Source organism: Epinephelus lanceolatus, chromosome 3 (assembly GCF_041903045.1).
Source record: "Epinephelus lanceolatus isolate andai-2023 chromosome 3, ASM4190304v1, whole genome shotgun sequence".
Lineage (NCBI taxonomy): Eukaryota > Metazoa > Chordata > Actinopteri > Perciformes > Serranidae > Epinephelus > Epinephelus lanceolatus.
The window spans coordinates 50,469,197-50,496,538 of record NC_135736.1 but is presented as its reverse complement, the minus strand read 5'-3'; the positions used below and the strand labels follow the sequence as shown (position 1 = coordinate 50,496,538).

The 27,342-nt window shown below is 43.2% G+C and overlaps 1 protein-coding gene across 2 annotated transcripts; it reads left to right on the top strand.

The window, feature by feature from the left end:
- The first annotated feature begins 539 nt into the window (after positions 1-539).
- rrbp1b (ribosome binding protein 1b) lies at positions 540-26,397 on the top strand. 2 transcript variants are annotated; one of them, XM_033625395.2, is made up of 24 exons: positions 540-662; positions 4,281-4,963; positions 5,126-5,274; positions 6,508-6,630; positions 7,061-7,213; positions 8,062-8,180; positions 8,551-8,704; positions 8,879-8,975; positions 12,356-12,426; positions 13,988-14,025; positions 14,119-14,214; positions 14,392-14,443; positions 14,926-14,966; positions 15,885-15,972; positions 18,037-18,117; positions 18,213-18,305; positions 18,821-18,892; positions 19,693-19,779; positions 19,964-20,056; positions 22,473-22,544; positions 22,628-22,720; positions 23,202-23,285; positions 23,376-23,432; positions 26,167-26,397. In XM_033625395.2, exons 2-24 carry the CDS (start codon positions 4,306-4,308, stop codon positions 26,224-26,226), a joined length of 2,631 nt encoding a protein of 876 aa, XP_033481286.2. In that variant the 5' UTR covers positions 540-662; positions 4,281-4,305; the 3' UTR covers positions 26,227-26,397. The 2 variants fall into 2 exon arrangements, with proteins under 2 accessions (XP_033481286.2, XP_033481288.2); XM_033625397.2 differs by lacking the exons at positions 23,202-23,285; positions 23,376-23,432; positions 26,167-26,397 and having other exon boundaries at positions 22,628-22,726.
- Positions 26,398-27,342: the final 945 nt, after the last annotated feature.

The following is a 27,342-nucleotide window of genomic DNA, read 5'->3' as shown; positions in this document are numbered from 1 at the left end:
CTCGTCTCAGTTCAGTTGGTACAGTGACAGTCAACATGAGAGGAAGATCTTCGCAGGAAGATATTCTAGCTCTTCTGCTAGATGACTTCACTAACAGCTCTCGTCGACAGCACGCTAGCTAGCTGTCCGCATCTGGCCAGGTCTGTCAACGACGGAACCTCACGGCGTTGTTCTGGGGGTGGGGAAGGCGTTTTGGAAACACTCCGTTAAAATAGGAAAAATAGGTTGTGCACCCGACGTGACAGAAACATTTAAAAAAAAAAAAATCCAAACAATATTTGTATTTATTCTGTCAGAAAAAGTTTTGTTGAAATGATAAAATGAAATATTTTTCACTTCAATATAAAAATGAGAGATATAATTGAGTGCTATGTGTAAACTTTACTCAGTGAAAACACAACGCAGACGAAGATCAGAGAAACATGCAACAATTGTGTTTCAGACAGAAAGTTTCATTAAACAGTGAAAATAAAAGATCTTTCAGCGGGTTAACGTTTGTCACAGCTGCAGTCTGAAGAGAACTACATTACCCATGAGGCCCCTAGAAGAGCTCGTCCGTTGACCAGTGAGGAGCCGCGCTGCCGGCGGGGGGGGGGGCGGAGCTTCTGGTCCCGTTCAGAGAAAGTGCCACGACTCTGCAGGCTGACGGACTGAGAGCTGAGGTGAGAAAAACTTTATTCCATCGGTTTTATTGAAGAGTCGAGCTCAGACTGGAGCTGAAGACGCTCCGAGTTCAGAACAGCTGCTGAAGGTTATGATGAGAAAAGATGAGAACAGAGTTGAGCTCGACTCCACACACTGAGACAGGATGCTGAACAGCTGCACTCAGAAACGTCTCAGTCCAACAGTCAGTCACAGAGAAATCTGCTCTTAATGGCTCTCTATAGAAACAAAGACAAAACCTGCTCAGATGAGATGATGGAAGTTTGCTCAGCCTGTTACTGCTGCAGCGTTCACATCTGTAAATTAATATATAGATTTATGAATATATATCCAGGTGAAGGTCAGTGTGAGGAACAGGTCTTCAGTTTAAAGTGACTTTTAATGTGAAATCCAGGATGTGAGGTGTTCACAAGAAACTGAGCTGAGTTACATAACTCTGTGTGTGTGTGTGTGTGTGTGAGTGTGAGTGTGTGTGTGTGTGTGTGTGTGTGTGTGAGAGAGAGTGTTCACAGTACAAAGGGTTAATTGTGGACTCGGACACGTTGCTATTTCTCAAACTCTCACTCTGTGTACTGGAGAATATATTCAGACTCACCTTGAACACAGCACAGAGTGTGTTACATGAGGATCAGCAGACGCACAATCATCTCTGCGTCCAGCTGGAAACTGTTTGGAGTTTATTTCTGACCCTCAGACGTAACAACAATCTGCAGACACTTTACTGAAGTAAAACTCAGCAGAAAAACTCAGATGTGACTCTATGACAGCGACACGAGTATCAGGAACAAAATGTACTGAAAGTATGAAAAGGTGAAAATCTCAAGATGCAGAATCGCCCTCCTCAGTGTTGTGTTATGAAATTATTAAATCATTATTACCTGTGTGTGAATGTGTGGATGTGAGCAGTGTTTCACATACTTCATACACTGTGGAGCAGTTTGATGTATAAGGGACTGTTCCTTATTTACGGGGTTCAGCTCGGGGGAGACGTTGCACCCCAGAACCTGCCGGTGGGTTTGAAAGTTTTCTTTAAAAATCAAAAAAATCACATAATTTATCACATTTATCAGGCTCGAGAAAAAAACACAAACAGAGTCAGAGGTGGTTTGAAGACGTTCAGTTTACTGTGAAATGAAACTAAAGTGAGGATGGACCGACACGTTCTCGTCCCACCTCGCCACACATCACCGCCTCTTTAGTCAATGTCTCGTCTACAGGTGACACATCAGGCGTCCTCCTGCGTCTGTTGTTGACACTCTGGGACGTCGTGTCAGTTTATGCCTGATACATGCATCGTGTCTTTTCAAAATTAACTTTTCACAGGAAGTGTTCAGTTTCTGCTTGTTTCAAAATAAACTTACATTGTCAGTAAAACACCTCAGATTTCCATGTGCAACAAAAGCATGTGGTTAGGTTTAGAAAAAACATCCTGGTTTAACCTAACCCTAACCCTTTCAGCTCCTTAAATCACGTTGTTGTCCGGTGGTGTTATGAACTCATGCCACGGACAGGTGGAGGATGGAGGGAGGCTTCCTCTCATTAAATGACTTCAACAATGAATTGATTAAGAAACATTTCAACAACAAGGCGTTTCAGAGAGCTCGAACACGAAACATCAAGAGCGTCAAGACAAAGTGCAAAAACTCACATTATGAAAGAACATCTGAAAATTATTCATTAAAGAACCAGAGAGATGTAAACTCCACACAGAGGGTCTCACCCACCCCGAGGTTCAAACCAGGAACCCTCTTGCTGTGAGGCGACAGTTCTAACCGCTGCAACACTGTGTCATCCTGGAGATTTATCAACACCTTTTAAAGTGTAAAGTCTTCGCAGGTTCATTACAGACACCTGATTTATCTGCTCCGAGAGTCTTACGAGTAAAAATGCAAAGTTTGTTTGAAATTTGAAATTTCACTGTATCACTGTATGAAGTGACAACAAAGGCATCTTATCTTATCTTATCTTATGGTGGCGCCACAGGAAACGTCACAGGGGTCCTAGAATCCAATCTAAATCCAAAAACTAATTTTCAGGCTTTTCTGTCATCATTCAGACAAAACAATGACTATAAAATGATAATCGTTATTGGCAGTCTGAGGCTAATCAATGAATCAGCTGATCAACGCAGCAGCTCGTCACCCTTCAGGAGATGAACAGGAGCTACTGTTCTGTAGATTCATCACGTCATTAAATGTGTTGAGTTTAAACACAGTCAGCTGAGTGAGGGTTCAGATTGAATCAGTGACGTTCTGCTGAACACAGACGTTGAACTTTGACCTCCAGTCAGTGATCAGCAGGTAAACAACCAGCAACACCAATCAATACGTTCATACAGAGGAGTGTTTCCTGTTAAAGGAAAGACATCAAAGCGTTCAGAACGTCACAGAGAAAAGTGTCAGCGGTGTGAACTGGCCGGTCTGAGCTGGACTCAAGCCGGCTGATGATGTCACCTGACACTCAGCTGGTCAAATGGCCGGCGGCTGGTTTTAAAGCACGTCACCTGTTTCAACAGCCAATCAGCTTGTAGTGAAGTCAGCTGGTCAAGTCAAAATGACCACAGACGGCGTGTTGGCTTGCTGCAGCAGGTGCTCCGTCCCCACAGAGCCCTCTGTTTCTGTCCTCACAGTGTGCCGGTGTCAGACGGTGGGTCGCTGCTGCTGCTGCTGGCTGTATGTGCTTATGCCCCGCCCACACACACATTCTCATTGACTGATGAATTGGCGCTGGTTATTTATATTATTGTGGCGTATTGATTATGAATACAGTCCATCTGATGCTGGTTTTGTTTCATCACTGTAGCCAGTATCTCACTATCACTATTTATTATTAATTAATTATTATTAATTATATTCAGCAGCAAAATAAGTCTGAAAAGCTGCAAATCAGAACAAAGCACAGAGAGTTGTTGACTAGAGATGATACGCCGTCTCATGGTGGTCACTTCCTGTCGACGTTACAGATCAGAAGCACAGAGAGTCGTTGACTAGAGATGATACGCCGTCTCATGGTGGTCACTTCCTGTCGACGTTACAGATCAGAAGCACAGAGAGTCGTTGACTAGAGACGATACGCCGTCTCATGGTGGTCACTTCCTGTCGACGTTACAGATCAGAAGCACAGAGAGTCGTTGACTAGAGATGATACGCCGTCTCATGGTGGTCACTTCCTGTCGACGTTACAGATCAGAAGTTGTTGACTAGAGATGATACGCCGTCTCATGGTGGTCACTTCCTGTCGACGTTACAGATCAGAAGCACAGAGAGTCGTTGACTAGAGACGATACGCCGTCTCACGGCGGTCACTTCCTGTCAACGTTACAGATCAGAAGCACAGGGAGTCGTTGACGTTACAGAATGGAGCGTCAACGGTAGGTGTTTGTTTCAACTCGTCTCGTCACAAATCTTTGGTCTGAATTGGACATTAGAGTCTTATTAGTAAGTGGGATTAAAAAATTTTCATAATGGTGGTGCTAGAGGAAATATCATAGGTTCATCCTTTGGAGAGCAGGAAGCAGATTAGGACCTTTCAGGGCAGTTTAGTTCGGAGTTGCTGAGGTATTTTGTTCTCCATCTTTTCTTCAAGTGACATGCTGAAATGTCATCTTTACCCTCCAGACTTCCTGTTTGACACGAATCAGTCATGGACGTCTCCGACCCCCAGACCCTCGGCTTTATGGTCTTTGGAGGCTTCATGTTCATTTCGGCGGTGGGCATCACCCTCGTCTCCACGCTCTCCATGAAGGAGACATCGTATGAGGAGGCACTGGCCAAACAGCGCCAGAAGCTGGTCCAAACACAGACTCAGAGAGCAGAGAAGAAGAAGAAGGAGAAGACCCTAGAGAAGAAGAACAAAGCCAAGAAGAAGGAGGAACAGCCAGATGGGAAGCTCTCAGAACCAGGCAGTGATGGTGGTGAGGAGCCTGAGGTGGTGGCTTGTACCGAGCCGCAATCTGACCCCGAACCTGCCACAGAGCCCATGGCTGCCCCTGAAATGCCTGAACCAGAACCAGAACCAGAACCAAAACCAGAACCCGCAGCGGTCACTTCCGCCACCATCGAGTCTCGTCCAGCCTCCTCACCAAAGGAGAAGAAGAAGAAGAAGTCAGCCAAGGTGGAACCAGCTGCTGTGCTGGAAACTGTTAATAAGGAAGTTCTGGTCATGGCAATGGCGCCGGTGGTAGACATTCCTCCAGTAAACGTTGTTTCTGAAGTGACCAGAGAACCATCAGCTGCTAAAACCGAAGAACCCAAAGAGAGTTCAAGCAAGAAGAAGAAGTCCAAGACCAAACTGGAGCCAGGTGAGTGAACTCATGAACATGTTCGTCTGCATCGATTTCAGACGTAACATATCGGCTGGACATTCCTGTAAAATAAAGTTTAATTAAACAATAGATTTCAGTTAAATTCTATCAGATTAAACAGAACATTGAAGGTTGTGTTTTGTCTTTGTTTTCTACAAGTGACCGACTCCGCCAGTTCCTCCCTGCTGCTGCCATACAGCGAGCTGCTGTTCGTTGTATCCAACATGGCACTCAGTGATGACGAGTTGCACAAACTCATGGAGGTCCTGAACCAGAGGGCCAATGTCCGCCACGACTCCTGGCAGCTGGTAGATACAACTGAGACAGTTCACCAGTTAGTGTTAGCTGATAGAGTCGCCAAGGTCCTGTTTCCACCAAACTCTTTCAGTACAGTACCTTTGGAACCAAAAGTAACCTTCAGACATGGTGCCTAGACCCTCAGTCCGTTTAGTGTTTCCAGCGCAAACAGTACTCTTAAATGTTGGCGGGGTTGTTGTCACTCACTGCTCTGTCCTGACCTAAAACTGCGTGGACAAGAGGCCACAATGTAGAGGAAAATATCTGTATACAAAAATACCTAACTATGTGTAGACAGGGCCTTAGAGCCAGATCATCATTCTTTTATTCACTCTGAAGGTCCAGACACACCAAAACAACTTCAGAAAACTAGCGGTGACGAAGGCCCCCTGTCGTGTCACTTCATGCGGCCAAGTCTCGGCCAATAAGTTGAACATAAACACACCATAGAGACGACAGACGACAGCCAACCAGCACGTATGTTCTGCTCCTGCTGAGAGGAAATAAGTCTCCACAGCAGCAGACGGCAGTCATCTGTGTCCATCATTGAAAAAGGGAAACAGGAAGAGCGTCTTGATGCTAGTTAGCCAGTTAGCACATTAACAACACAATCAGAGCATATTTACCGTGCGCCAGTAAACAATAACACAAACCATCAGGAAACGTTTCTGCTAAAGAGAAAAATAATCTGACCTTATGGAACAAGTTGGTTTGGTCTCACTCCCTCTGGACTTTAGCTCCTCCTTTACTCACTGACGTTTCTTTGCTCATCACCTGAGATCAGCTGACAGTCAGAGGGATTTTATTCACCAACAGGCTCTGCCTTCGCTGATTCAACAGGCTCAATCGGCTGTAAAAAAGCCAATGGGGGGCAACAGTGCAGGACACACAGACTAGGGCGACAGAAGCTCACTGATGGCCAAACATTGGTCAACGGCCGACTGTCATCTTGGTGTGTCAGGACCTTAATAATTACAGTCTTTACTATTAACTGCCAACTGGAGAGCTTTAGTAGCCAAATAGTTGCAGCACATGCCACATTAGCCCAACAAAACAAAAAAACCTGAAAGTATATTAATAACTGCTAACTGTTCTCTTAAGTCTGATGGTATGGTCACTTGCATTTCACAATCATTACCACTACATCACTTCCTTCCAACCCACATGACCTGAAAGCAGCTTTGGTGTGAAAGATTTTCCACATCTCATCAGATAGTAAAGTTGAGTCTGTGTTTGACTTTCAGGCCTGTCAGAAAGGAGACCCACTGTCCACTCTGAAGAAACAGCTGGAGGAGAAAGATAAGCTGCTCACCACTGAGCAGGAGGACGCCGCCACCGCCAAAAGCCGCCTCCGAGAACTCAGCAAGGTGAGCCAGGCAGCGTTCACATCGTCAACTGTGTGATCGCCGAAAGATTTATTTCTTCAGTACTGTTGGTTTGTTAAGATGATGCTGGGTGATGTTACCCAACAAAGAATAGTATGACGACATCTCAAAATATCTTGGTCCTCTAAAGGTGCACTGACAAACAACGACAAGTCAATAGAACACATGTAAGTGTTCTAGACAGACGGGACTGAATGAGACATTAAATAACCACAAGTATTTGATACAAGGCAGATAACTCTATCCGTAAGATTTCACTGGAGTTTAGACGAAGAACTGTGAATACCATCAGACCCAGACCATTTGTGACAGTACAAATACATTTGGGCTGTTGATTAAGCAGAGTGTGAGCACTAACATTCAATTTTTCATAAGAAGGTCAAGTTTGGGCTTGCTGTGTTCCCTTCTTCAGGAACTTGGTGCACAGAAATCCAAGATGGCGTCTTTGGATGCCAGTCTGAAGGCAGAGCTCAGTGCTCGGGTTCAAGAGGTCGACACCATGCGGGCCAGAATGGAGGCTGCTCACCAGGAACATCTGAAACACACCCAGCAACTCAACCAGAAGGTATTCTGTAACAAACTTTAAAGGCTTAACAAAACAAGCTTCAAGTTAAGTATTTTGAGGGAAAGTCAAGTCACAAGTCTCACAAGTAGGGGGTAAGTGTAACACAGATCTCAAATCCTTGAGGGCAGATCCAAGTCAAGTTAGAAATCTTGTCCAACTAAGTCTCACTTCAAACCTTACGTCCTTGATAGAAGGTCCACATCACGTCACAGGTTTTTAAGGGCAAATTACAAGACTTGGGGGCAGGTCTAAGTCAGGTCTCAAATCCTGTAAAAGAAAAGTCTCAGTTCAAGTCTTGTGTACCTACGGGTAAGTCTAAGGCAAATCTCAAGTCCTTGAGGGCAAGTCCAAATTAAGACTGACATCTTGTCAAAGCAGGTCCCAAATCCTGTAAAAGAAAAGTCTCAAGTCAACATCAAGTCCTTGCGAGTAGGTCCACTACTATTCACAGTTTTTCAAAAGCAAATAAGTCTTGAGGGCAGGTGTAAGCCAGGTCTCAAATCATGTAAAAGTCTCAAGTCCTTGAAGGTAGGTCCACTGCAATTCACAAGTCTGCAGGAGCAAATTACAAGTCTTGAGGGCAGGTCTAAGTCAGGTCTCAAGTCTTGTCCAAGTAAGTCTCACTTCAAGTCTTATGTCCTGGAAGGTAGGTCCATGTCAAGTCACAGGTCTTCAAGAACAAATTCTGCTGAATTCCTGCAAATATTTTCCTTTTTTAAAGTTGTTTTAATCGTGAATTTAAGTCTCAGGTCTAACTAGTTTTTTTGGCTAACTAGTTGTTACCTGGGACAGAGTGGAGAGGCAGTATTTGTAGCGTGTTTACCTAACTGGTGGTTAACCTGGAACAGATTGGAAGTCTGCAGGAACAGCTGGAGAATGGTCCCAATGCTCAGCTGGCCCGACTGCAGCAGGAGAACTCCATCCTCCGAGACGCCCTGAACCAGGCCACCAGCCAGGCCGAGAGCAGGTAACAAATAAGTCAAGTACCCATGAGTCACAGCGTCCTTTGCTATTAACATATCCAAAAAGTTCTCCAAAAATGAACCTCTAATTGGGGTCATATCAGAGTTATCAATTTCTGACATGTAACTAGTATTCACATCGACCCACAAATCGTCATTATAGCTGTGAAACTGACTTTTCTGAAAGCTCTGATAACTGTGGTACTTTAAGTACTGCTAAAGTACTACAAGTTAAAAACTCTTAATTCAGCTCAAATATTTTACAGAAGTTATTTTTCAGGGCCGCAGATACTTAAAGTTTGACCAAAATCTAAAACTTGTGTCTGATTTGACACATGATGACCCGTCTGTCATCTGGTCTAACCCTCCCTGCAGGCAGAACGCGGAGCTGGCCCGTCTCAGGCAGGACTGTGTCCATCTGGGTCGGGAGCTGACCGAGTGTACCGATGCTCTGCGGGCCAACGAGGAGCGCAGGAAGAGCCTGGAGGCCAAGATGGCCGCTGCTGAGCAAGAACTGGCCCAAGTTCAGGTCAGAGACACAGAACTGTAGTCCTTAATGTCACATCTGCTCAGCTGCTGCATTTGTAGTTTCTCACTTCTTTGACTTCTTTTTTTAACCAAAATGTCTTCATTTTAATGCCCAGTGTGATGGAGAAGATGCTGTTAACAGGAAGTGACCCGTGTTTTCTGTCTGTCTGTGCAGCTGGTGCGTGAGGACACGGAGCGTGCTCTGAAGCAGCACCTGGAGGAAGTGCGCTTGGAGCTGAAAGCATCGCAGCAGGAAGCTGCTGCTGTTAGCGGTCAGTGTTTCTGTTAGCATGTAGCTAACTCAGACCAGTTTCCCAGATCTGTAGAAATCAAAGAACAAGAGCAGGAAGCAGAGGACGCTGGAGTCCATTTGTTTTTTCGTGAGCTGTTTGTGGTTCTGTTTGTACCAAAAATATCCATATTTACTGGCACTGTCCAGGATTTAGGCAAACATGTATCCGACATCTAACTGTAGCCTTTTCCACCAAATAGTCCCAGAAACTGTGTCTGAGTCCAGAAGTTACCACAGCAACTAAACCCTCCCCTCAGCTCACTGCTTCCTGTTTCCATCACGTCCTACTGTACCAAAGACACAAGCTGTGTCTCAGTTCAGGGGCTGCAGCCTTCGAAGGCTTCATTGGAAGAACGATTGCCTCATATTGGCGCAACCAAGGTTGTCCCGTTTCGAAGGCTCCTTCAAATGCGGCCGAGAATTGTAGCCTTCTTTCCCAGAATTTGGGGGATGCAACGGATGAATCCTTCGTGGCCCAGCCTATCCCAAGATGCATTGTGATTGTTACAATTATATATTAAGTTAAGTTAACCAACAGTTAATAACTACATCCATCCATCCATCCATTTTCATCTGCTTATCCGGGGCGGGGTCGCGGGGGCAGCAGGCCAAGCAAAGCGCCACAGACATCCCTCTCCCCAGCAATGCTTTCGAACTTTTCCTGAAGGTCCCCAAGGTGTTCCCAATCCAGATAAAATATGTAATCCCACCAGCGTGTTCTGGGTCTGCCCCGGGGCCTCCTACCAGTGGGACGTGCCTGAAACACCTCCAGTGGGCGGCGCCCAGGAGGATCCGGATCAAATGTCCAAACCACCTCAACTGATCCCTTTCGATGCGAAGGAGCAGCAGCTCTACTCCGAGCTCCCTCAAGGATGTCCGAGCTCCAGTCCCCTCCAAAACTTTTGGAACCCAAGGCCATATCCTTTGTTTTCAGTTGTACACTGAAGACATTTGGGTTTCAGATCAAAAGATGAACATGAGACAAGAGTTCAGAAATTCAGCTTTTATTTCCTGGTATTTACATCTCAAAATAGAACATAGGACATAGAACCTTTTGTTTGAGCTCACCCATTTTCAAGTAAGCAAAAGTATTGGAACACGTGGCTGACAAGCTTTTCTCATTGCCCAGGTGTTTAGATTGACTGTTATTGACTATTATTATATTATTATTGACTGTTGTTGACTGATATATAGCTCTGAATGTCCACTCTTGGTTGTGGCTTTGGTATTCACCTGTGAAAACTGCATTTGTTGTCAAGAAAGGATTCACCAACATGAAGAGCAGAGAGCTGTCTATGGGAGAAAAGCAATGAGAGCCATTGCAAAACATCGGGCAGAGCCAATTCAACACTTTAGAATGTCCTGGAAAAGAAAAAAATACTGTTGTACTGAGCAACAGACGTCAAACAGGCTGGCCGAGGTCGACGACAGCAGTTGATGACAGAAATATTGTGAGAGCTGTTAAGAAAAACCCCAAATCACAGTCAGTGACATCAAGACCAATGTCCACAGGGCAGGTTGAAGGTATCACAATCCACTGTTGGAAGAAGGCTGCGAGAGGAGACATAAAGAGGCCACACCACGAGATGCAAACCACTCCTCGGCAGTAAGAACCAAAGGCCAGATTGAAATTTGACAAGAGGTTAGAGATGAGCCATAAAAGTTCTGGAGCCCAGTTTTATGGACTGATGAGACCAAGATGAACCTCTGCCAGAGTGATGGAAAGGTCAAAGTGTGGAGAAAGAAACGATCTGCGTAGGATTCAAAATATATAGGCTCATCTGTGAAGCAAGCTGGAGGTGGTGTCATATCTGCTTCAGGAATGGGTTCACTAATCTTTACTGATGATGTAACTCAGGATGGCTGCAGCAGAATGAGTTCAGAAGTCTACAGAAACATTTTGCCTGCTGATTTACAGACAAACACATCCAAACTAATCGAGAAGAACTTCATCATGCAGCGAGACAAAGACCCAAAATGCACTGCCAACCCAACAAAGGATTTCATCAGGAGGAAGAGGTGGAAGGTTTCAGACTGGACGAGTTATTCACCCGACCTTAACCCAATAGAGCATTTCACCTCCTGAAGAGGAGACTGAAGGGAGAAACCCCCTGAAACAAGTAAAAGAGGCCGTGGTAAAAAACCTGGAAAAGCATCACACATGAAGAAAGCAACAGCTTGTTGATATCAGTGGGTCGCAGGCTAGATGCAGTTATTGCTAGGAAGGTGTTATTCAACCAAATAGCCTGAAATCAAACAGCAGCGTCTGCGGCAGTAAATCATCTGTTCAAGTAGGCGAAAACAACTGGTGATGCAACCAGGAAGTGCTCGGCAGACCAGACCGTTCGGTTTGGCTGATGCGGTCTTCAAAGGACGTGGCCGACGTCGACCATGAAGGCCGCGTCCTTCAAAGGCTGCAGCGCCTGAAGTGAGACACAGATACACCGTATGCTCCAATACCCACACTGCCGTTCTATGAAGTATGCTCAGACCCAATGATCTTTGATGATACGACAGCTGAAATAATACAACTGATGGCATAGAAGTGTTGTTCGTTATCATACACATAAATATGTGTGTAACTGTGTTCATGTTTAGGTACATACATACATTCATGGGTGTCAGCATGTATGATAAGGCGTGTGGGTATCATGTGTGTTGATATGTGTGTGTGTGTGTGTTATGTAATGTATCCTCTAACGTAAACTTAAATATATGAGTTTTATGGGCTTTTTTTTTTTTTAAAAATGATATCATTATATTATTGTCACTAATTTCCTGACATCATTAATGCTTTGTATATTCATATTTTATGTATGTATATGTCTTTTTTTTTGGTCTCTGCATGTGTTAAATAGTCCTCACAAATGCAAGTTGACACCAAAAATATGCCAGAAATACCAGGATGTTCGACTACATCCAGTCCGGTTGTGCAGCCAAAATGTTTTCCTGGTTATTCTGACCCACAATCCTCTGCACAAAGATGAATATGACAAACAAAAGGACAGAAGTATAAAATAATCCTGACAGATGTAATTTCACTGTCACAGCTATAAAACCTGAGAATCTACAGTGTGTGCAGTTACAACTTTAAAGTTAAACCAGAAATATCACAAAGACACAACAGCAGAGCTCTGCGGGTTGATCTCCGTGTTTGCTATATCTCCATGGTAACAGATATATGAGTAAGAGGGTCAAAGTTCAGGATGTAACCTTATGAGACAGTCGTCCGTCCGATCAAGAGCAGACTGCAGGAAACGGTACAAACCTTTCAAGGGCCGCTGCAGGAACTACTGCAAGTGAAAAGTAAGCGACTTGGGCCGAACTCACAGTAACTCCACTCTGCTGTTTGTCCCTCAGAGCTGAAGGGGGCGCTGGCGTCTGAACTGCAGGAGCTCAAGGTCCAGCTGGAGAACCAGGCTGCAGTCCAGGTAATGACGGCTCATTTCAGGGCTGGCAAATGATTCTTTAAAAAAAAAAAAAAAAAACCTGTTTAAAATTATTTTCCATTTGGAAACAGTTGTGACGTCCACGTTCACGAGGTGAAACAGTTCTGAGCAGAGCGTCCTGATCGGGAATCAAATGAATGTAAAGAAACTGACTTTATCGTTTTGATTTTTAGATTTATTTTCTTTAATCAGCTGCTCTGCAACAACAGTGAGGTTAAAGCGGAGCAGTGAGATGTCCCGTCAGGGTCGGCGTGGTGTGACGTTACTCTGATATGATGTGGATGACTCACTGACGTCTGATGATCCGTTAATGTGACAGTGTTGACACGTTTCAGGAGTTCATTTCAGTGTCTGTCTCTGATTCATACAGATCCTGTATGTGTCAAACTATTGTCCCCCTGCCGGTCACAACATGTCCCCCTGAGGACGTCCCTCAGGCCCGAGTCTTCTACCATGTCGGCTGGTCTGCAGTCAGTGTCTGTAGTGAACTTGTTTGATTTAGTTTGATCCACAGGTCTGTGGTGATTGGCTCTCTACTCAACACATCAGTCTGATCAGCTGTGAGCTCAGATCACTGCTGACTGTCAACTGGGGAGACGTCTTATATGACATCACTGCTGCAGCAGGAAGCAGGAAGCTGCTGCGGTGGCTGGACTACAAGTAAGGGGGCAACAAAGGGACAAAATAGCAGCACAGGATTAACACGATTTAAAAAAAAGAAAGCATTATGTTTGAACCTTACTCACATCACGATAACGTGTTCACGCTGACAGCCCTCATTATTACTGAACAGCACCGTCGACTGACTTTTATTGATCATAAACAGATCGATAAACTTTAACCAAAACGTTCAGTCACCAGGAGAAAATGTTGCACTGAATGTTTGTTCCAGCGGAGGAGGTGCCGCCGACAGCAGCTGAGACATGACTGTGTTTCCTGCGGGAATGCTGCCGTGTTTTTGTGCCCAGCACCGCGTTCACATGAAGTCAGGCCGACAGTGGACAGACAACACCTCCTGGACATCACGCTAAAACCAAACCAACAGTCGAACGCACTCGCAGTAAAATGACACATGTGTGACGATATGATGATGCTGTGTTGTTTTCAAACAACAGAAAGAAGTATGTTAAATAGAATAACTGTATGTTCATTATTTCATGTAATTGTTGAGTCGCCTGAGTTTAGGCTTCGTGTGAGGGAGCTACGTAACATCGGGTTGTAAATTCCCTCAAAAATATAAAATGCAAGTCTCCGTCTAAAACGATCCAGGCTGTAGGGTTTGCATAAAAATTAAAATGCCTTTATTTTTTTACTAAACAAGGTATTTTTATTGATAATTCTGCGTTCAGCGGCGTCATCAGGTCACCACGTGGGCGTGTCCACAAAGACCTGCAGAACTGATGACGGTGAAACTCTGGACGCAGTCAGTTCCTCGTAACCAGCAGGTTGACTCACAGATGAGAGTTTGACGATGATGAACTCTGGCAGTGAGTTTGGGCGGTTGTGGCGTGCGCTGCTGACAGCGCTGTGTTTGTGTGTGCAGGCGGAGCGCTCGTCTGAAGTGCAGCAGCTGAAGAACTGGTACGAAACTCTTGTGTCACATTATTGAACCAATAACTGAGCGCAGACACTGTGGCGGACTGTAGTTTGACTTCCTCTGTCACTTCCTGTCAGTGTGCAGCGCAGAGACGAGCAGGTCGTCTCTCTGGAGGCGGAGCTTGATCGGCTGAGGGCGGAGCTACAGCTGCTGACGTCAACACAGTCCCAGAGGTCAGAAACAACACATTTAGTATGAGGTTATTAAGAGTAGATTTTCTGAGCCGTGTGACAGCCGAGGAAGACGAGGGTTTCACCTTCACTTCAGTAGAGTCAGAGTTTGATCACAGCAGCACCTGGTGGACATCGGAGGAACTGCAGCTCTGAGGTTTTGTTTCTGTGTGTCCTCAGAGCGGAGGAAGACGCCAACGAAGCAGCAGCTGGTGATCAGACGCAGAGAGACGTACGTTTCTATTTCATAACAGATCACTGATTATTTCACATGATGACACGAGTCTGTCTCACAGCTGGTATTAGTTATTGTGTTTGGGGAAGTTTAACCTTCAGCAGCTGCTGCCAGCGTCACCTGAGAGAGTTACGTTTGTCAGAGTCGTTGCTAACACAGCTTCAAAGTTTAGTCAAAGTTACGTCATCATTTTTATCATGTTATGTCATGAATGGTGCATTCAAAGACGCTCTGACATCCAGGATTTCTGACTTTTACTTTGTTAGAAAATCAAACTCAGGAGAAAATAATCAAAGAAGGACTCAGTAAAAATGTGATGATTTATTTCTGTACAAACATCAGAGGTTCTTCTTCTGGTCTCCGTCATGTGACGATTATAGATTTCAAAATAACAGATCAGACACATCCTCAGGTTCTTCAAAACCGTCTGTGACAGCTGTGGTGATGATTCTTCTTCTCCTCCTCCTCCTCCTCCGCAGAGTTCAGGAAGTGAGACGGAGTCTGAGCAGCCGTTTGAAAGGTGAGAAACACCTGAATCAATAAACAGCCGGTGTGACGCTGTGGAAGTTCTGTTTGTGTCTGACATGTTTAATGTTTGATGTTGACATATTGTTTGTTTTTAAATGTTGTGTTTGACATTGTTTGTTGTTGTTTAATTTGTCTGTGAGGGAGTTTTGAATTTTGGAAATGGACAAAAATGTGCAGGGGTAACACAAGGGTTAAACTACAAACACCACCATAAACAACAACAAACACAACCATAAACAATCAATCAATCAATCAATCAATCAATTAATCAGTCAATTTTATGTATAAAGCCCAATATCACAAATCACAATTTGCCTCACAGGGCTTTACAGCATACGACATCCCTCTGTTCTTATGACCCTCACAGCTGATCAGGAAAAACTCCCCAAAAAACCCTTTAACAGAGAAAAAAAACGGTAGAAACCTCAGGAAGAGCAACTGAGGAGGGATCCCTCTTCCAGGACGGACAGACGTGCAATAGATGTCGTACAGAACAGATCAGCATAATAAATTAACAGTAATCCATATGACACAATGAGACAGAGAGAGAGAGAGAGAGAGAGAGAGAGAGAGAGAGAGAGAGAGAAGGTGCCCGGTGTATTATAGGGGGGTCCTCCGGCAGACTAGGCCTAAGTCAGCCTAACTAGGGGCTGGTACAGGGCAAGCCTGAGCCAGCCCTAACTATAAGCTTTATCAAAGAGGAAAGTCTTAAGTCTAGTCTTAAATGTGGAGACGGTGTCTGCCTCCCGGACCGTAACAGGAAGATGATTCCACAGGAGAGGAGCCTGATAGCTGACAAACAAACAACAACAAACACCACCTTAACGTTGTGTTTGTTGTTGTTTATGGTGGTGTTTGTTGTTGTTTATGGATGTGTTTGTAGTTTAACGTTGTGTTTGTTGTTTGTCAGTCTGGAGAAAGACTCTGAGCTGCTGCGTCTGGAGGAGGAGCTACAGCAGCTCAGAGAGGAGCTGCAACAGGCTCGTAACCACGGCAACGTGAGTCCAAATCAAACCCTTCATGTCACATGTGACGTGTTTAATAAAGTTTTAGTTTGAAAAAGTCTGAAACAGATTCTGTTCAGGTGTCAGCGACTCGAACCATCAGGGGAGGAGAGTTGAACGCCGACGGTCACGCACAGATTCAGTGTTAGAATGAAAACAACAGCGGAGGAATAAAAACACGTCGCGAGACGTCGGCTCTGTCAGCTGGGACTTGACACTAACCAAGATTCACAAACTGTGACACCGTTTAGAAACAGTGAAGATCAAAACGCTGTGAACGTCACAACGAAAACATGTTTTTGTTGAAATTTGATATAAAAACTTTTTCGAATCAAAGTCGTATATTGATAATGAAAACTTCACTTTCTGTGAAGTTCATAAAGTTTGAATGGAAACTGAGTCAAAGTTTCAATTCGGATATTTTTATTCATTTTTATATGTTTTTGATTTATTTTGTCTTAAAGACAGAAAGAGACAGTAAGCCAAAGGGTGACATGTTAAAGTATGAGAACTTATTTCCAACATTTCCTTGTTGTTGACAAACAAACATATAAGACCAAAGACGAGACAGACTTTCATACTGAGAAGCAAAACAAGACACAATTACTAAAATACAAGACATTAAAAACATAAAACATCCGTAAATAAATAAAATCGGTGAGTGAATGTCAACATTCAACATGCTGCGTTCACTTTGTTCCATAAAAACATCTTAACATGGCTTTTAAAATCCCCTGTGAGGTTACACGTTTAGTTGAAAGTGTCAAACTCCACAGTCCTCTCTGTGAGGTAAGAACAGAACCATTTAAGTGTTATTTCACTAAAGTCCACACACTGCAGTTGTAGAAGTAATATTTCATGGTTGACGGTATCGAACGCTTTTTGCAAATCAAGAAGTATCATACCAACATAGTTTCCTTTATCAGCGTTCAGACGAATCTAATCAAAGAGATGAATGTGTCAGGTGTCAGCAGAGTATGTTGCTCTAATGCCAGACTGAAATTCATACAGCAACTTTAGCCTGACGAGATTCTCCTCCACCTGCTCATACTCAATACACTCAATACTTTGATATAGTCGTCAGAATTGAAACTGGCTGATAATTTCAAACCTCTCATCTGCTGTTCTTCTTAAAAAGGAAGGCCATCCTTGCACTCTTCATTTGGAAACACACCCTGCCTTAATGACAGATTTATGACATGCTTAAGAATACTAGCTGTTACACCAGCACTATCTCTCGAGAACCTGCAGGAATAAGATCCAGTCCAGTGGCCTGATTCACTGAAATAAATACACCTGAAGCAAGAGGCAACTTATTGACCAGACTGGCAGCAACTGTTGTAAGAATATTATGAAACTGACAGGCAACCTGCTGCTTGTCAAAACACAACTCATCCTTAATGACTAGTCCAACATTACCAGACCTTCACCTTGATTTTGCAGTGGAGCCCATGTCACTAAGTACTTTCCATAGTTTGTTAGGAGTTTGCCACAATAGAGTCAGTATAAAATTCTGACTTTGCTTTCTGTACCATAGCCTATAGCCAGCCTGATTCCTAAAATACTATATTAGTCGTGGTCAGTGCTGAGTTTAGAATTTTTGAACTTTTTAAAAAATCTGTCACGTTGTCTGATCAGATCAATGATTTCAGATCCAGCTTGCACTTCTCTGTTTAATTCTTGATTCCCTCAGAGGTGCGACCATATCAAGTGCAGCTATGAAATGCTGCTTAAACAGATCCTGGGCACCATTAACATCATTACGTTCCAGAACATCAGACCAGTCTCTCTCAGATAGGCTTTGATTGAACCCTTCAACTGTATGTTGTTTGCTGCATCTGTACTTGATAGAACGATGGTCAGTTCGTGGTTATGACTTGATTTTCTTTCATTATTTTTTAAATGTTAGTTTGTAAATAAAGTCGGCGCCAACACATCCGCTCTGCAGACGGGGATGTTTGAACAGTTGAGAAATAAAGACTCAGGTTGATTTAATAAAACAAAAAAGACTTTATGAGGAGTTAACAAACTTTTCTTTGTCCTTGTTGTTTCTTTCAGGAGCTGCAGGACAAAATGGCAGCGTTTTCCACTGCAGAGCGTCAGAGCGAGCAGCGGGAAGCGGAGCTGAAAGCAGCGCTGGTCAGTTGATTAAATATCTAAAGAAAGGACTCGTCACGTGAAGCCGACGTTCAGTTTCTCTGTAAAAACTCTGATTTTTCCACACGTGTGTTCAGACTGAGGCGGAGTCCAGGTTTGCTGCCTTGTGTTTGGACTTCCAGGCGTCGCTGCAGATTCTGTTTCCAGGTGTCTCTGTGGAGGCGGAGCAGGTCGGTCAGCTGCTTCTTGTTTGTTTATTTATTATACCAAAACAGTATATTTATATATTTCTATATCAAAACCACAAACCAAAGAACAAATGTTTTCTGTGCTGAGAACTAGAGATGCGCGATAACATCGTCATCGGCCGATATGATTTTTCTTCTTTAGCACACTGAGTGAATATTACAGACACTGAACAGTGTCTCGTGTCTCAGTCACCATCACAGTCTGTGTGTATGATATGATGTTAATTCATCTACAGCAGAGACTTGATGATGATGGTCACTGACATTAGGTGAGAAAATTCGGAGTCAAATGAGTTGTTATCAGCAAAGAATCCAGTTTGTGTCTCTACCGAGGAAGTGTTTCAGTAACATCCAGCCCTGACTGTAGAAACTGTAAAATATTTTTTGGCACACACCATTTTTGTCTTTTGTCCTTACGTAGATTTTCAGTCTGGGTCCTATGCTCTGTTTTATGAATGTGAGCTCAGGTGTTAACGGCAGGTGTGTTTTCTCTGCAGAGCGACTGGCTGCAACGTTTCACTCAGAAAGCTGAGGAGAGTAAAAGTGTTGCAGAGAGCGCTCACTCCGAGGTAAAACCACAAACACACGTCATGCTCTGACACGAAACCTGACAACTTTTCACACACTGAGAACGACTGCAGCAAAAAACTCAACAAAGGATTCAGGGAGGAAAACTTATTCAGGAACTTCAAGAAGAAGTCGAGTCAAGAGGCGTTCAGAAACTAAAAACTCTTCACACGTTCTGGTCGAACATGATACACTCACACTGAGCACGCCGGAGAACTGAGGAGTTTTCACAGAAATTAGAAACATCTATAAAACGCAGACACTTTTTTTGGTTGAAAACTTTTAAGTAACTGATGAAGTTTTTTTTTTTTTTTCCTACTTAAGACCTCAGGAACGTTTTTTTGTTTGGAGCATTTTATCTGAATTCAGAGACATTTTCAAGTCCCAGATCAAATGGAACATTTAAGGAACTCTGGAACATTTGATGTTTTAATAAACTTAAAGGACATTATACCAAAATTTAGATGTTTAGTTTGGTTGTGAACTCGGGAATGTTTGATCAGAATTCAGTTTCTTGTCACAGTGTTCAGGCACAAACTCAAGACAACAAGATTTTTAGAACTCAAACTTTTTCAGGTACAAAGGACGTTCTGCTAGAAGTCCGTCAGTCTGAAGTCAGGAACTTTTTTGGAACTCTAAAATGCACTTTGTCCAGAAGGAAGAAGAACTTCAGAAATGTTGACAGGAACTTCCCTAAAACCCAGGAACTTTTTTAATGAGACAGAGACATTTTGTCTGAATTGTTTATTATTTTTCTAAGATGTATTTTTTCATAACTTCTCTGTGAACGTTTTTTGTTCAGCTGCAGTCGAGGCTGACGGAGGCTGACAGGAAACAGAGCGAACTGCAGACAAGGTTCGATCAGAACACTAAAGTGCTGCAGGAAACGGTAAAACAACGACTTCCTGTCAATAAACCTGAAAATAAAACTGCTCTTCAGTGAACCTTTTTTCTTCTTTGACAGTTATCTTGGTCTTTGTTATCTTTTGTATCAGTTTCTCTTTTACAGCTTTGCTTCATTATGAGTGGTTTTCTTCCTGAGCGTTTTTGTTTGTTGTTTGTGTCTGTGTCAGGAGGCGGAGCTTCAGGTGCTGCAGCGACGCTCTGAAGAAGAAGAAACTGTGTGGAAGAAGAAACTGTCTGAAGCCGAACAGCAGAAACAAACAGTGAGAGTTTTATATCGTGTCTGATGCTGACGTTCACGCTGTATTTTCCAGGTTTTGTGACTTTTATCCTAAAATATTATCTCTGATTTTGTGGCTCCAACATTTATACTTTATTTTTAAGGATAGCCCCTTGACATGTGCCATCTCATTTTCGAGGGGGTCCTTACAAATAATACAAATACAAAACAAAAGAGAATACCAAACATTTAAACACAGAGACACCCACCCACACACATACTCTGCAAGGCTATCTCAAACCTAGCCACTCACTCACCAGCCAATATTACACAATCAGTTACAATCAGAAAACCGTCTGTGATGATGCACATGTAAGAGTAGACCTGTGTACACTTATGCACACACATACACACCCATATACATATAAATGCACATACATGTATACATACAGACACACTTAAACATACATAGTTTACACAAAGTACATACATGAAATACATGTGTGAACAAGAGGAGAGCAAATTTAGACAGATTGGTTATAGAAAGAAAAAAAAGATCAAAAACAAGAGCATGATGTTTGAACATTAATAAATAGAGATGATTTAAAAATATGAAAAGAGGTGATAGATCTAAGTGAGCAACGTAGATTATTCCAATCAGATGGAGCTTTAAATTTAAATGCACGACGACCAATTTCTTTGCTGATTCTAGGTGTAAAGAAAAAAAGATGATCAATATGTCTGAGGTTGTACTGTGAATTGAAAGGAGTTAGAGATTGTTTCAAATACTGAGGAAAATTAAAGTAAATACAGTTAAAAGTAAATAAAGACCAATGAAATTGCCTTCTGGACTTGGGGGCCAGCCAGTTCAAAGACTCATACACCAGGCAGTGATGGGCTCTATATGGACATCTCAGAACAATCTACAGAGACTATTATATAATACAGTGAGCGGATAAAGATTTGTTTCTGAGGTGTTCCCATAGATGACATCAGCATAATCAAGGATTGGTAATATCAGTTGTGTTATTATTCTATTCCGGACTTGTAGAGAGAAGCATTCAACAGAGCGATAACGTGATTTCAGACGACCATGTATTTTCTTGCAGATTGAGTCGATGTGAGGTTTGAAAGATAGCTGGGAATCAAGCAGGGGGCCCAAATATTTAAATTCATCTACTTTTTCTAGTGCTGTTCCGTCAAGAAAATTAATATACCAGTTTTTAATTAAAAGCAGAGAATCAGGTCGAATGCATAGTGTGTGATTTTTTCTTATTTAAATGAAGCTTATTAAACGAAAAACATTTTTGAACTAAACTGAAATCAGATTGTAATGACTGTTGAATGTGTGAAATGTCAAAGTTGGAAAAGTATATTAGAGTGTCATCAGCATATAAATGAATTTGGCAGTCAGAACAGATTTGTGGAAGATCATTGATAAAGATAGAGAATAATAAGGGACCTAAGGATGAACCTTGTGGCACACCTTTATTGATAATCTTGAAATCTGACTGACTGTGCTGAAAGGAAACACATTGACTTCTGTAATGAAGAAAAGAGTTGAAAAGTAACAAGGAATCAGTAGAAAGACCAATAGCATATAATTTATCTAAGAGGAGATAGTGATCAACCATGTCAAATGCCTTAGTACGGTCAATGAATATAGCACCTGTAGGCATGTTGCTATCAGATGCTGACAATATGTCATTGGTAAATTTTAAAAGAGCAGTGGTGGTTGAAAGGTTTGGTCGAAAGCCAGATTGGTGTGGAGATAGTAAATTACAATCATTAAGATATTTCGATAACTGATTAAATATTAGTTTTTCAAATATTTTAGCTATACTATTAATAACCGAAATAGGTCTATAGTTATTGATGTCTGTAGTATCACGCCCTTTATGAAGAGGAGTTACTCTGGCACATCTCCAAGATGAGGGGGTTTCACAGGTTGCAAGTGATAAATTAAATGAGGCAAATTGTGATTTGTGATATTGGGCTTTATAAATAAATTTGATTGATTGAGTCATCAAAAAACAAAGTTTCGTGCTAATGTTAGCATTAGCCACCGGCCACTAGCATTACGCTGTCATGTCAGAGTCAATGGAGGAAAGCTCACCAAGAAATGTCTCTGCTTCATCTGGAATGCGAAAGAATTAAGTCTTACCAGCATGGACAACTCTCAACGTGCAGGGATAGATCAATATGTATTTGATGTCGCGATCACGTAGTTTTTTCTTGACCGCATCAAACCCCCGGTGCCTCCCGACCAAACCAGCAGAGAAGTCCGGGTAGATGTAGACTCGAGCTCCTTTGACTCAGTGTCTCTTTATTCAGATCGGATGAACTGCAGCTGATTTACATTTGTCATCTTTTTTATCATCATAAATACAATGAATACAGTCTGTAACATGATGAGCAGGTTATCATGGTCTTCAGTGTGTGACTGCTGCTGTCTGCAGGTCCTGGATCAGCTGCAGCTGCTGCAGGATGAAGTCCGATCACAGAGGACAGAGACAGACAACACTCAGCAGGTCTGTGTCCCCGTGTCTGTCCTCTTGAGATCAAAGCAGGTGAAAACTTGATGTTGGACGTTAACGTAGAGTTTGTGTCTTAGCTGAAGGAGCAGCTGATGTTATTGGAGGCTCAGCTGGAGAAACAGCTGGAGGAGGCCAGCTTCACCCAGAGCTGCTGTGAGGAGCTTGCTCAGGTCTGAACCACATCACACACATCACATGTTGAAGGTCACATGCTGCAGTTTGCATGTCGAAGGTTGCATACCACAGGTCTTACATCCCAGGTAGCAGGGCAAGGTTTCATGGCCCATATTGCATGCTGCAGGCCAGATTTCAAAGGTAGCATGTCCTAGGATGTAGGTTGTACATCTAAGGTGACATGTCCTAGGACGCAGTATGTATGTCAAAGGTAGCAGGTACTAGGACACAGGCTGTATGTTGAAGGTTGCATGTCCTAGGATGCTGGTTGTACGTAGAAGGTAGCATGTCCTTGAACACATTATGTGTGTCGAAGGTAGCATGTCCCAGGATGCAAGTTGTACATCGAAGGTAGCACGTCCTAGGACACAGGCTGTATGTTGAAGGTTGCATGTCCTTTCATTATTGATTCATTATTGATATATCTGATCACTGTCTTTGTGTATGTGTGTGTGTGTGTGTGTGTTTCTGTTTCAGGTGCAGTCTCAGGTGCAGCAGATGTCCGTCAGGCTGCAGGTGGAGCAGGAGCAGCGGCAGCAGCTGGAAAAACAGCTGCAGCAGGTCAGAGTCACATCTGGAACATCTGTCACACGTTCACACACTGACGACAGGAAGTGAGGTCAGACTCTTTCCTTTGTTGTTGTTTTTCAGGCTCAACAGGAAGTGATGGAGCTGCAGCAGCGGGTGGAGGCTGATCAGAGATCTGAGGTTTCTGTCTCTTCATGCATTCTTCATGCCTCGATCGTTGTTTAGACTGACGATTTAAACCAAAGTTAAAATGGGGTTTTGGTGGCTTGGTGGATAGAACAGGTGCCCCATGCACAAGGCGGTTGCCGCAACTGCTTGGGTTCGAGTCCAGCCTGTGGCCCTTTGCTACATGTCATTCCCTCTCTCCCCCCTTCATGCTTAGCTTCCCTATCAATTAAAAGCAAAAATGCCCAAAAGTATATCTAAAAAAAAAAAAAACAGGTTTAATGTCTGTGTACTGAGACAGGAAGTGTGGCCTCGTCAAAGTAAAAGTCATTAGAGGAGTTAAGTAAAAGTCACATGTAGAAGTTCGGGCACCCCTGGTTTAATATTAGATGAGTAGAAGATGAACTAAGATCCAGCTTTTTAATTTCATCTTTTACAGTTTCAAAATAACAAAAAATAAAAAGGGTCTGAAGCTAAAGTTTGGACTCCTACATGGTCAGTGCTCAGTAGCGCCCCCTTCCTCTAAACACTGTTTGTATCCAGCTCAGAGTCTTTCAGGAGGATTTCTTCTTGGGCCGTCTTCATGCTCTGCTCTTTGAGCTCTATCCACAGATGTTTAATGATGTTTAGGTCGGGGGACTGTGAGGGGCGTGGCCAAATCTTCAGCTTGCTCCTCCTGAGGTCGTCCATTGTGGATTTGGAGGTGTGTTACGGATCATCCTCTCTTCATCTTCAGCTCTGTTACAGATACTGTGATGTCTGGAATTTAATTGATCCATTCTTCCCTCTACCTGTGAAATGTTCCCCGTGTCACTGGCTGCAACACAAGCCCAAAGAGTCATCCATCCACCCCCGTGTTTAACAGTTTGTTCTCCAAACATACCTTTGCTCATTGTGTCCATTCATTTTCAACTGTTTATCTGGGGTCAGGTCTCGGGGGCAGCAGGCTGAGCAAAGCACTCCAGACGTCCCTCTCCTCATCAACACTCTCCAGCTCCTCCTGGAGGACCCCGAGGTGTTCCCAGACCAGATGAGATCTATAATCCCTCCAGTGTGTTCTGGGTCTGCCCCGGGGCCTCCTACCAGCTGGACCAGGAGGATCCTGATCAGATACTGAACCACCTCAACATGAAGGAGCAGCGGCTCTACTCCGAGCTCCCTCCAGATGTCTGACTCCTCCCCCTATCTCTAAGGCTGAGCCCAGACACCCTACAGAGGAAACTCATTTCAGACGCTTGTATCTGTGACCTCATTCTTCAGTTCTACCCTCACTCGTGAACAAGACCCCAAAATACTTGAACTCTTGTAACAGCAACCTTTACTTGTTGTGTCCAAAAAGTTCTATTTTACCTTCATCAGTCCACAGGACTTGTTTCCCAAAAGCATCAGGCTTGTTTCAGTGTTCCTTTGCAAACCTGTGAGGCTGAATTTCGTGGTGAGGACACAGGACAGGGTTTCTTCTGATGACTCTTCCATGAAGCTCATATTTGTCCAGGTGTTGCTGCACAGTAGAACAGTGCACCACCACTCCAGAGTCTGATAAATCTTCCTGCAGGTTATTTGCAGTCAAACGGGGATTTGGATTTGCCTTTCTAACAATCCTACGAGCAGCTCTCTCACAGAGTTTTCAACTTGACCTCCACAGTTCCTGTTAACTGCCATTTCTTAGGGTGCTTTCATACCTGCCCTGTTTGGTCCGGTTCCAAAGGAACTCTGGTGCGGTTGGTTTGTGGTGAGAAGGTGTTCCGACCTGGATGTGAAGCAACTGCAGTCACATGACACATTGTTTGGGTTAAACATGAGCATGTTACAGTCCTGGAGGATTATTAATGTGCACCTCCTCCTGTACTGCCTTAATATGCACATTCAGCACATCCAATGCATCAAAACATTGTTTTCTAGTTGGAGCCGCGCCTCGTTTTCAAACTGTATGGTTTGACTAAAATGAACAATGACAGCAATATAGTCCACGATGAGCAGCGCTAAAATCAACCTGCGTAGTTGTCCCTCCATTGTGACATTAGAAAGTGTCACATTTATCTTGCAAGTGTACTCTTCTTCAACGTTTGCTTTACTTCCTGGATTTTTCCCACATGGAAATTCTGACCAATCAAGAGCAGCTTTCTCACACAAGGCATTTGATCTGGTCCTCTTGTAAATGCTGCCGTGAGAACACGAACCAACTCTAGGCAATTATACAACTTTGGAACAACATGAGTCCCTGATTCAGACCAGAGGAGACCACTCTAGGGCTGACAGCAGCCTGAATGACATGACCAACTCTCTGAAAACACTTTGCTATCTTCTTCTAGTCTTCATCAGGTCTTTTAGTTTTCAGAGTGCTAGGCAGCTGTTTAGAGAAGCCCATGGCTGCTGATTGCTGGGACACGGTTTCAGGAGTCAGTTGAAATTTGCATCAGTTGGCCTTTCCTAATGATGACTGTGAACAATGCAGAGTCCTAACAAGCTCATTAAGCTCTGAGACCCTGGGAACAGGTGTCTCACAGCTCAAATGTCTTGGGGTGTCCAAACTTATGGATGGTGCTTCTTTTTTTTACTCTAAAACTGTACAAAATAAATTAACACACTGATCCATATTGGGGGGGGGGGGGGGGGTAAATCAGCTACTCAGGATTTTTCAAGCAACAAAATTTCATTTCGCTTTTACTTTGGAGAGAATTTAGATGTCAGTCTTTCAAATGAAGGCAAATGTCTGACTTTTAGAGTCTGAATTCTTCTGTTTCTGCAGGAGGTGAAAGAGGAGCTGAAGGTGGAGGCAGTCCAGGTGAAGGAGGAGACGCCAGTGTGAAACACACTTTGTTTCCCTCGTGTCTTGTCACCATGGTTACATGCAGCAGAGGTTGCGGCTTCAGCGGAGAGACAGAAACCATTGATGGTGATGATGATGATGGTGATGATGATGAAAAGTGACCAAAGTTAAATATGTTTTCTTTCACTGTGACAAATAAACTGTAACGTCTGAATCTGACGTTGTTTTTTCTTCCTCTGACTGATTCTGTTTTCATCCAAATATTTTACTCGACTTTAACCGTCGGTCTGGATCTGTTTGTTCCCACGGAAACATTATGAGATGAGATGATGGGTTATCGAGAGGAAGTCTTGTGTCATGCTAACATGCTAACACCAACATATGGGACAGCAGAGAGATACAAACAGTGATGACAATAGATACATTAATTTTAGTAATAATAATAATATTTTGGTTGTATATATGTTTACACACCGCTCTATAAACTGAGGGGAACTCTTAAATCTCACATCAGATCCTGATGAACGACTAAAGTGTAAAATCTTTTCTGATGAACACTGTATAATTAGTTGAGAACAAAATGACGTAACAACGGTCAGTGGGAACCAAAATCATCGACCAACTGAGGGCTGGATTCAAAATCAGAGTCAAACATATAAATCACAGGCTGATCCATATCTCAAAAACAGCTTGGGGGGATTTCATCAAATTTGGCACGAATGTCCACTTTAACATGCAAAGATCAAGGTCACTGTGACCTTATTTAGTTCTTATGAATGCAATATCTCAAGAACTCTGAGGGAGTTTGGACTCAACAATAAACCAAAGTCACTGTGACATCGCGTCTGTCCCATTCTCATGAATGTGGTATCTTGAGAGGGAGGGGATTTCTTCAAATTTGGCACAAACTTGAACTCAACGATAAACTGCTTTGATTTTAGCAGGCAAAGATCAAGGTCACTGTGACCTTACCTGTCTAATTGTTGTGAATGTGATATCTCAAAAACACCATGGGGAAATTTCTTCAAATCTGGCACAAACGTCCACTTGGACTCAGGTAAGTTCAATTTTATTTATGAAGCCATTCATCATGTACATGAACAAAGATGAAGAGCATTTAAACCAGCTTAGTGCAGAACCTATAAACGTTCCGGT

Excerpts from the sequence above, each read along its gene's own strand:
- rrbp1b (XM_033625395.2), top strand. The coding sequence starts at position 4,306 with ATGGACGTCTCCGACCCCCAGACCCTCGGCTTTATGGTCTTTGGAGGC. Across the intron at positions 14,215-14,391 it reads ACGTCAACACAGTCCCAGAG|AGCGGAGGAAGACGCCAACG; the intron begins GTCAGAAACAAC and ends GTGTGTCCTCAG. Across the intron at positions 18,118-18,212 it reads CGGAGCTGAAAGCAGCGCTG|ACTGAGGCGGAGTCCAGGTT; the intron begins GTCAGTTGATTA and ends ACGTGTGTTCAG.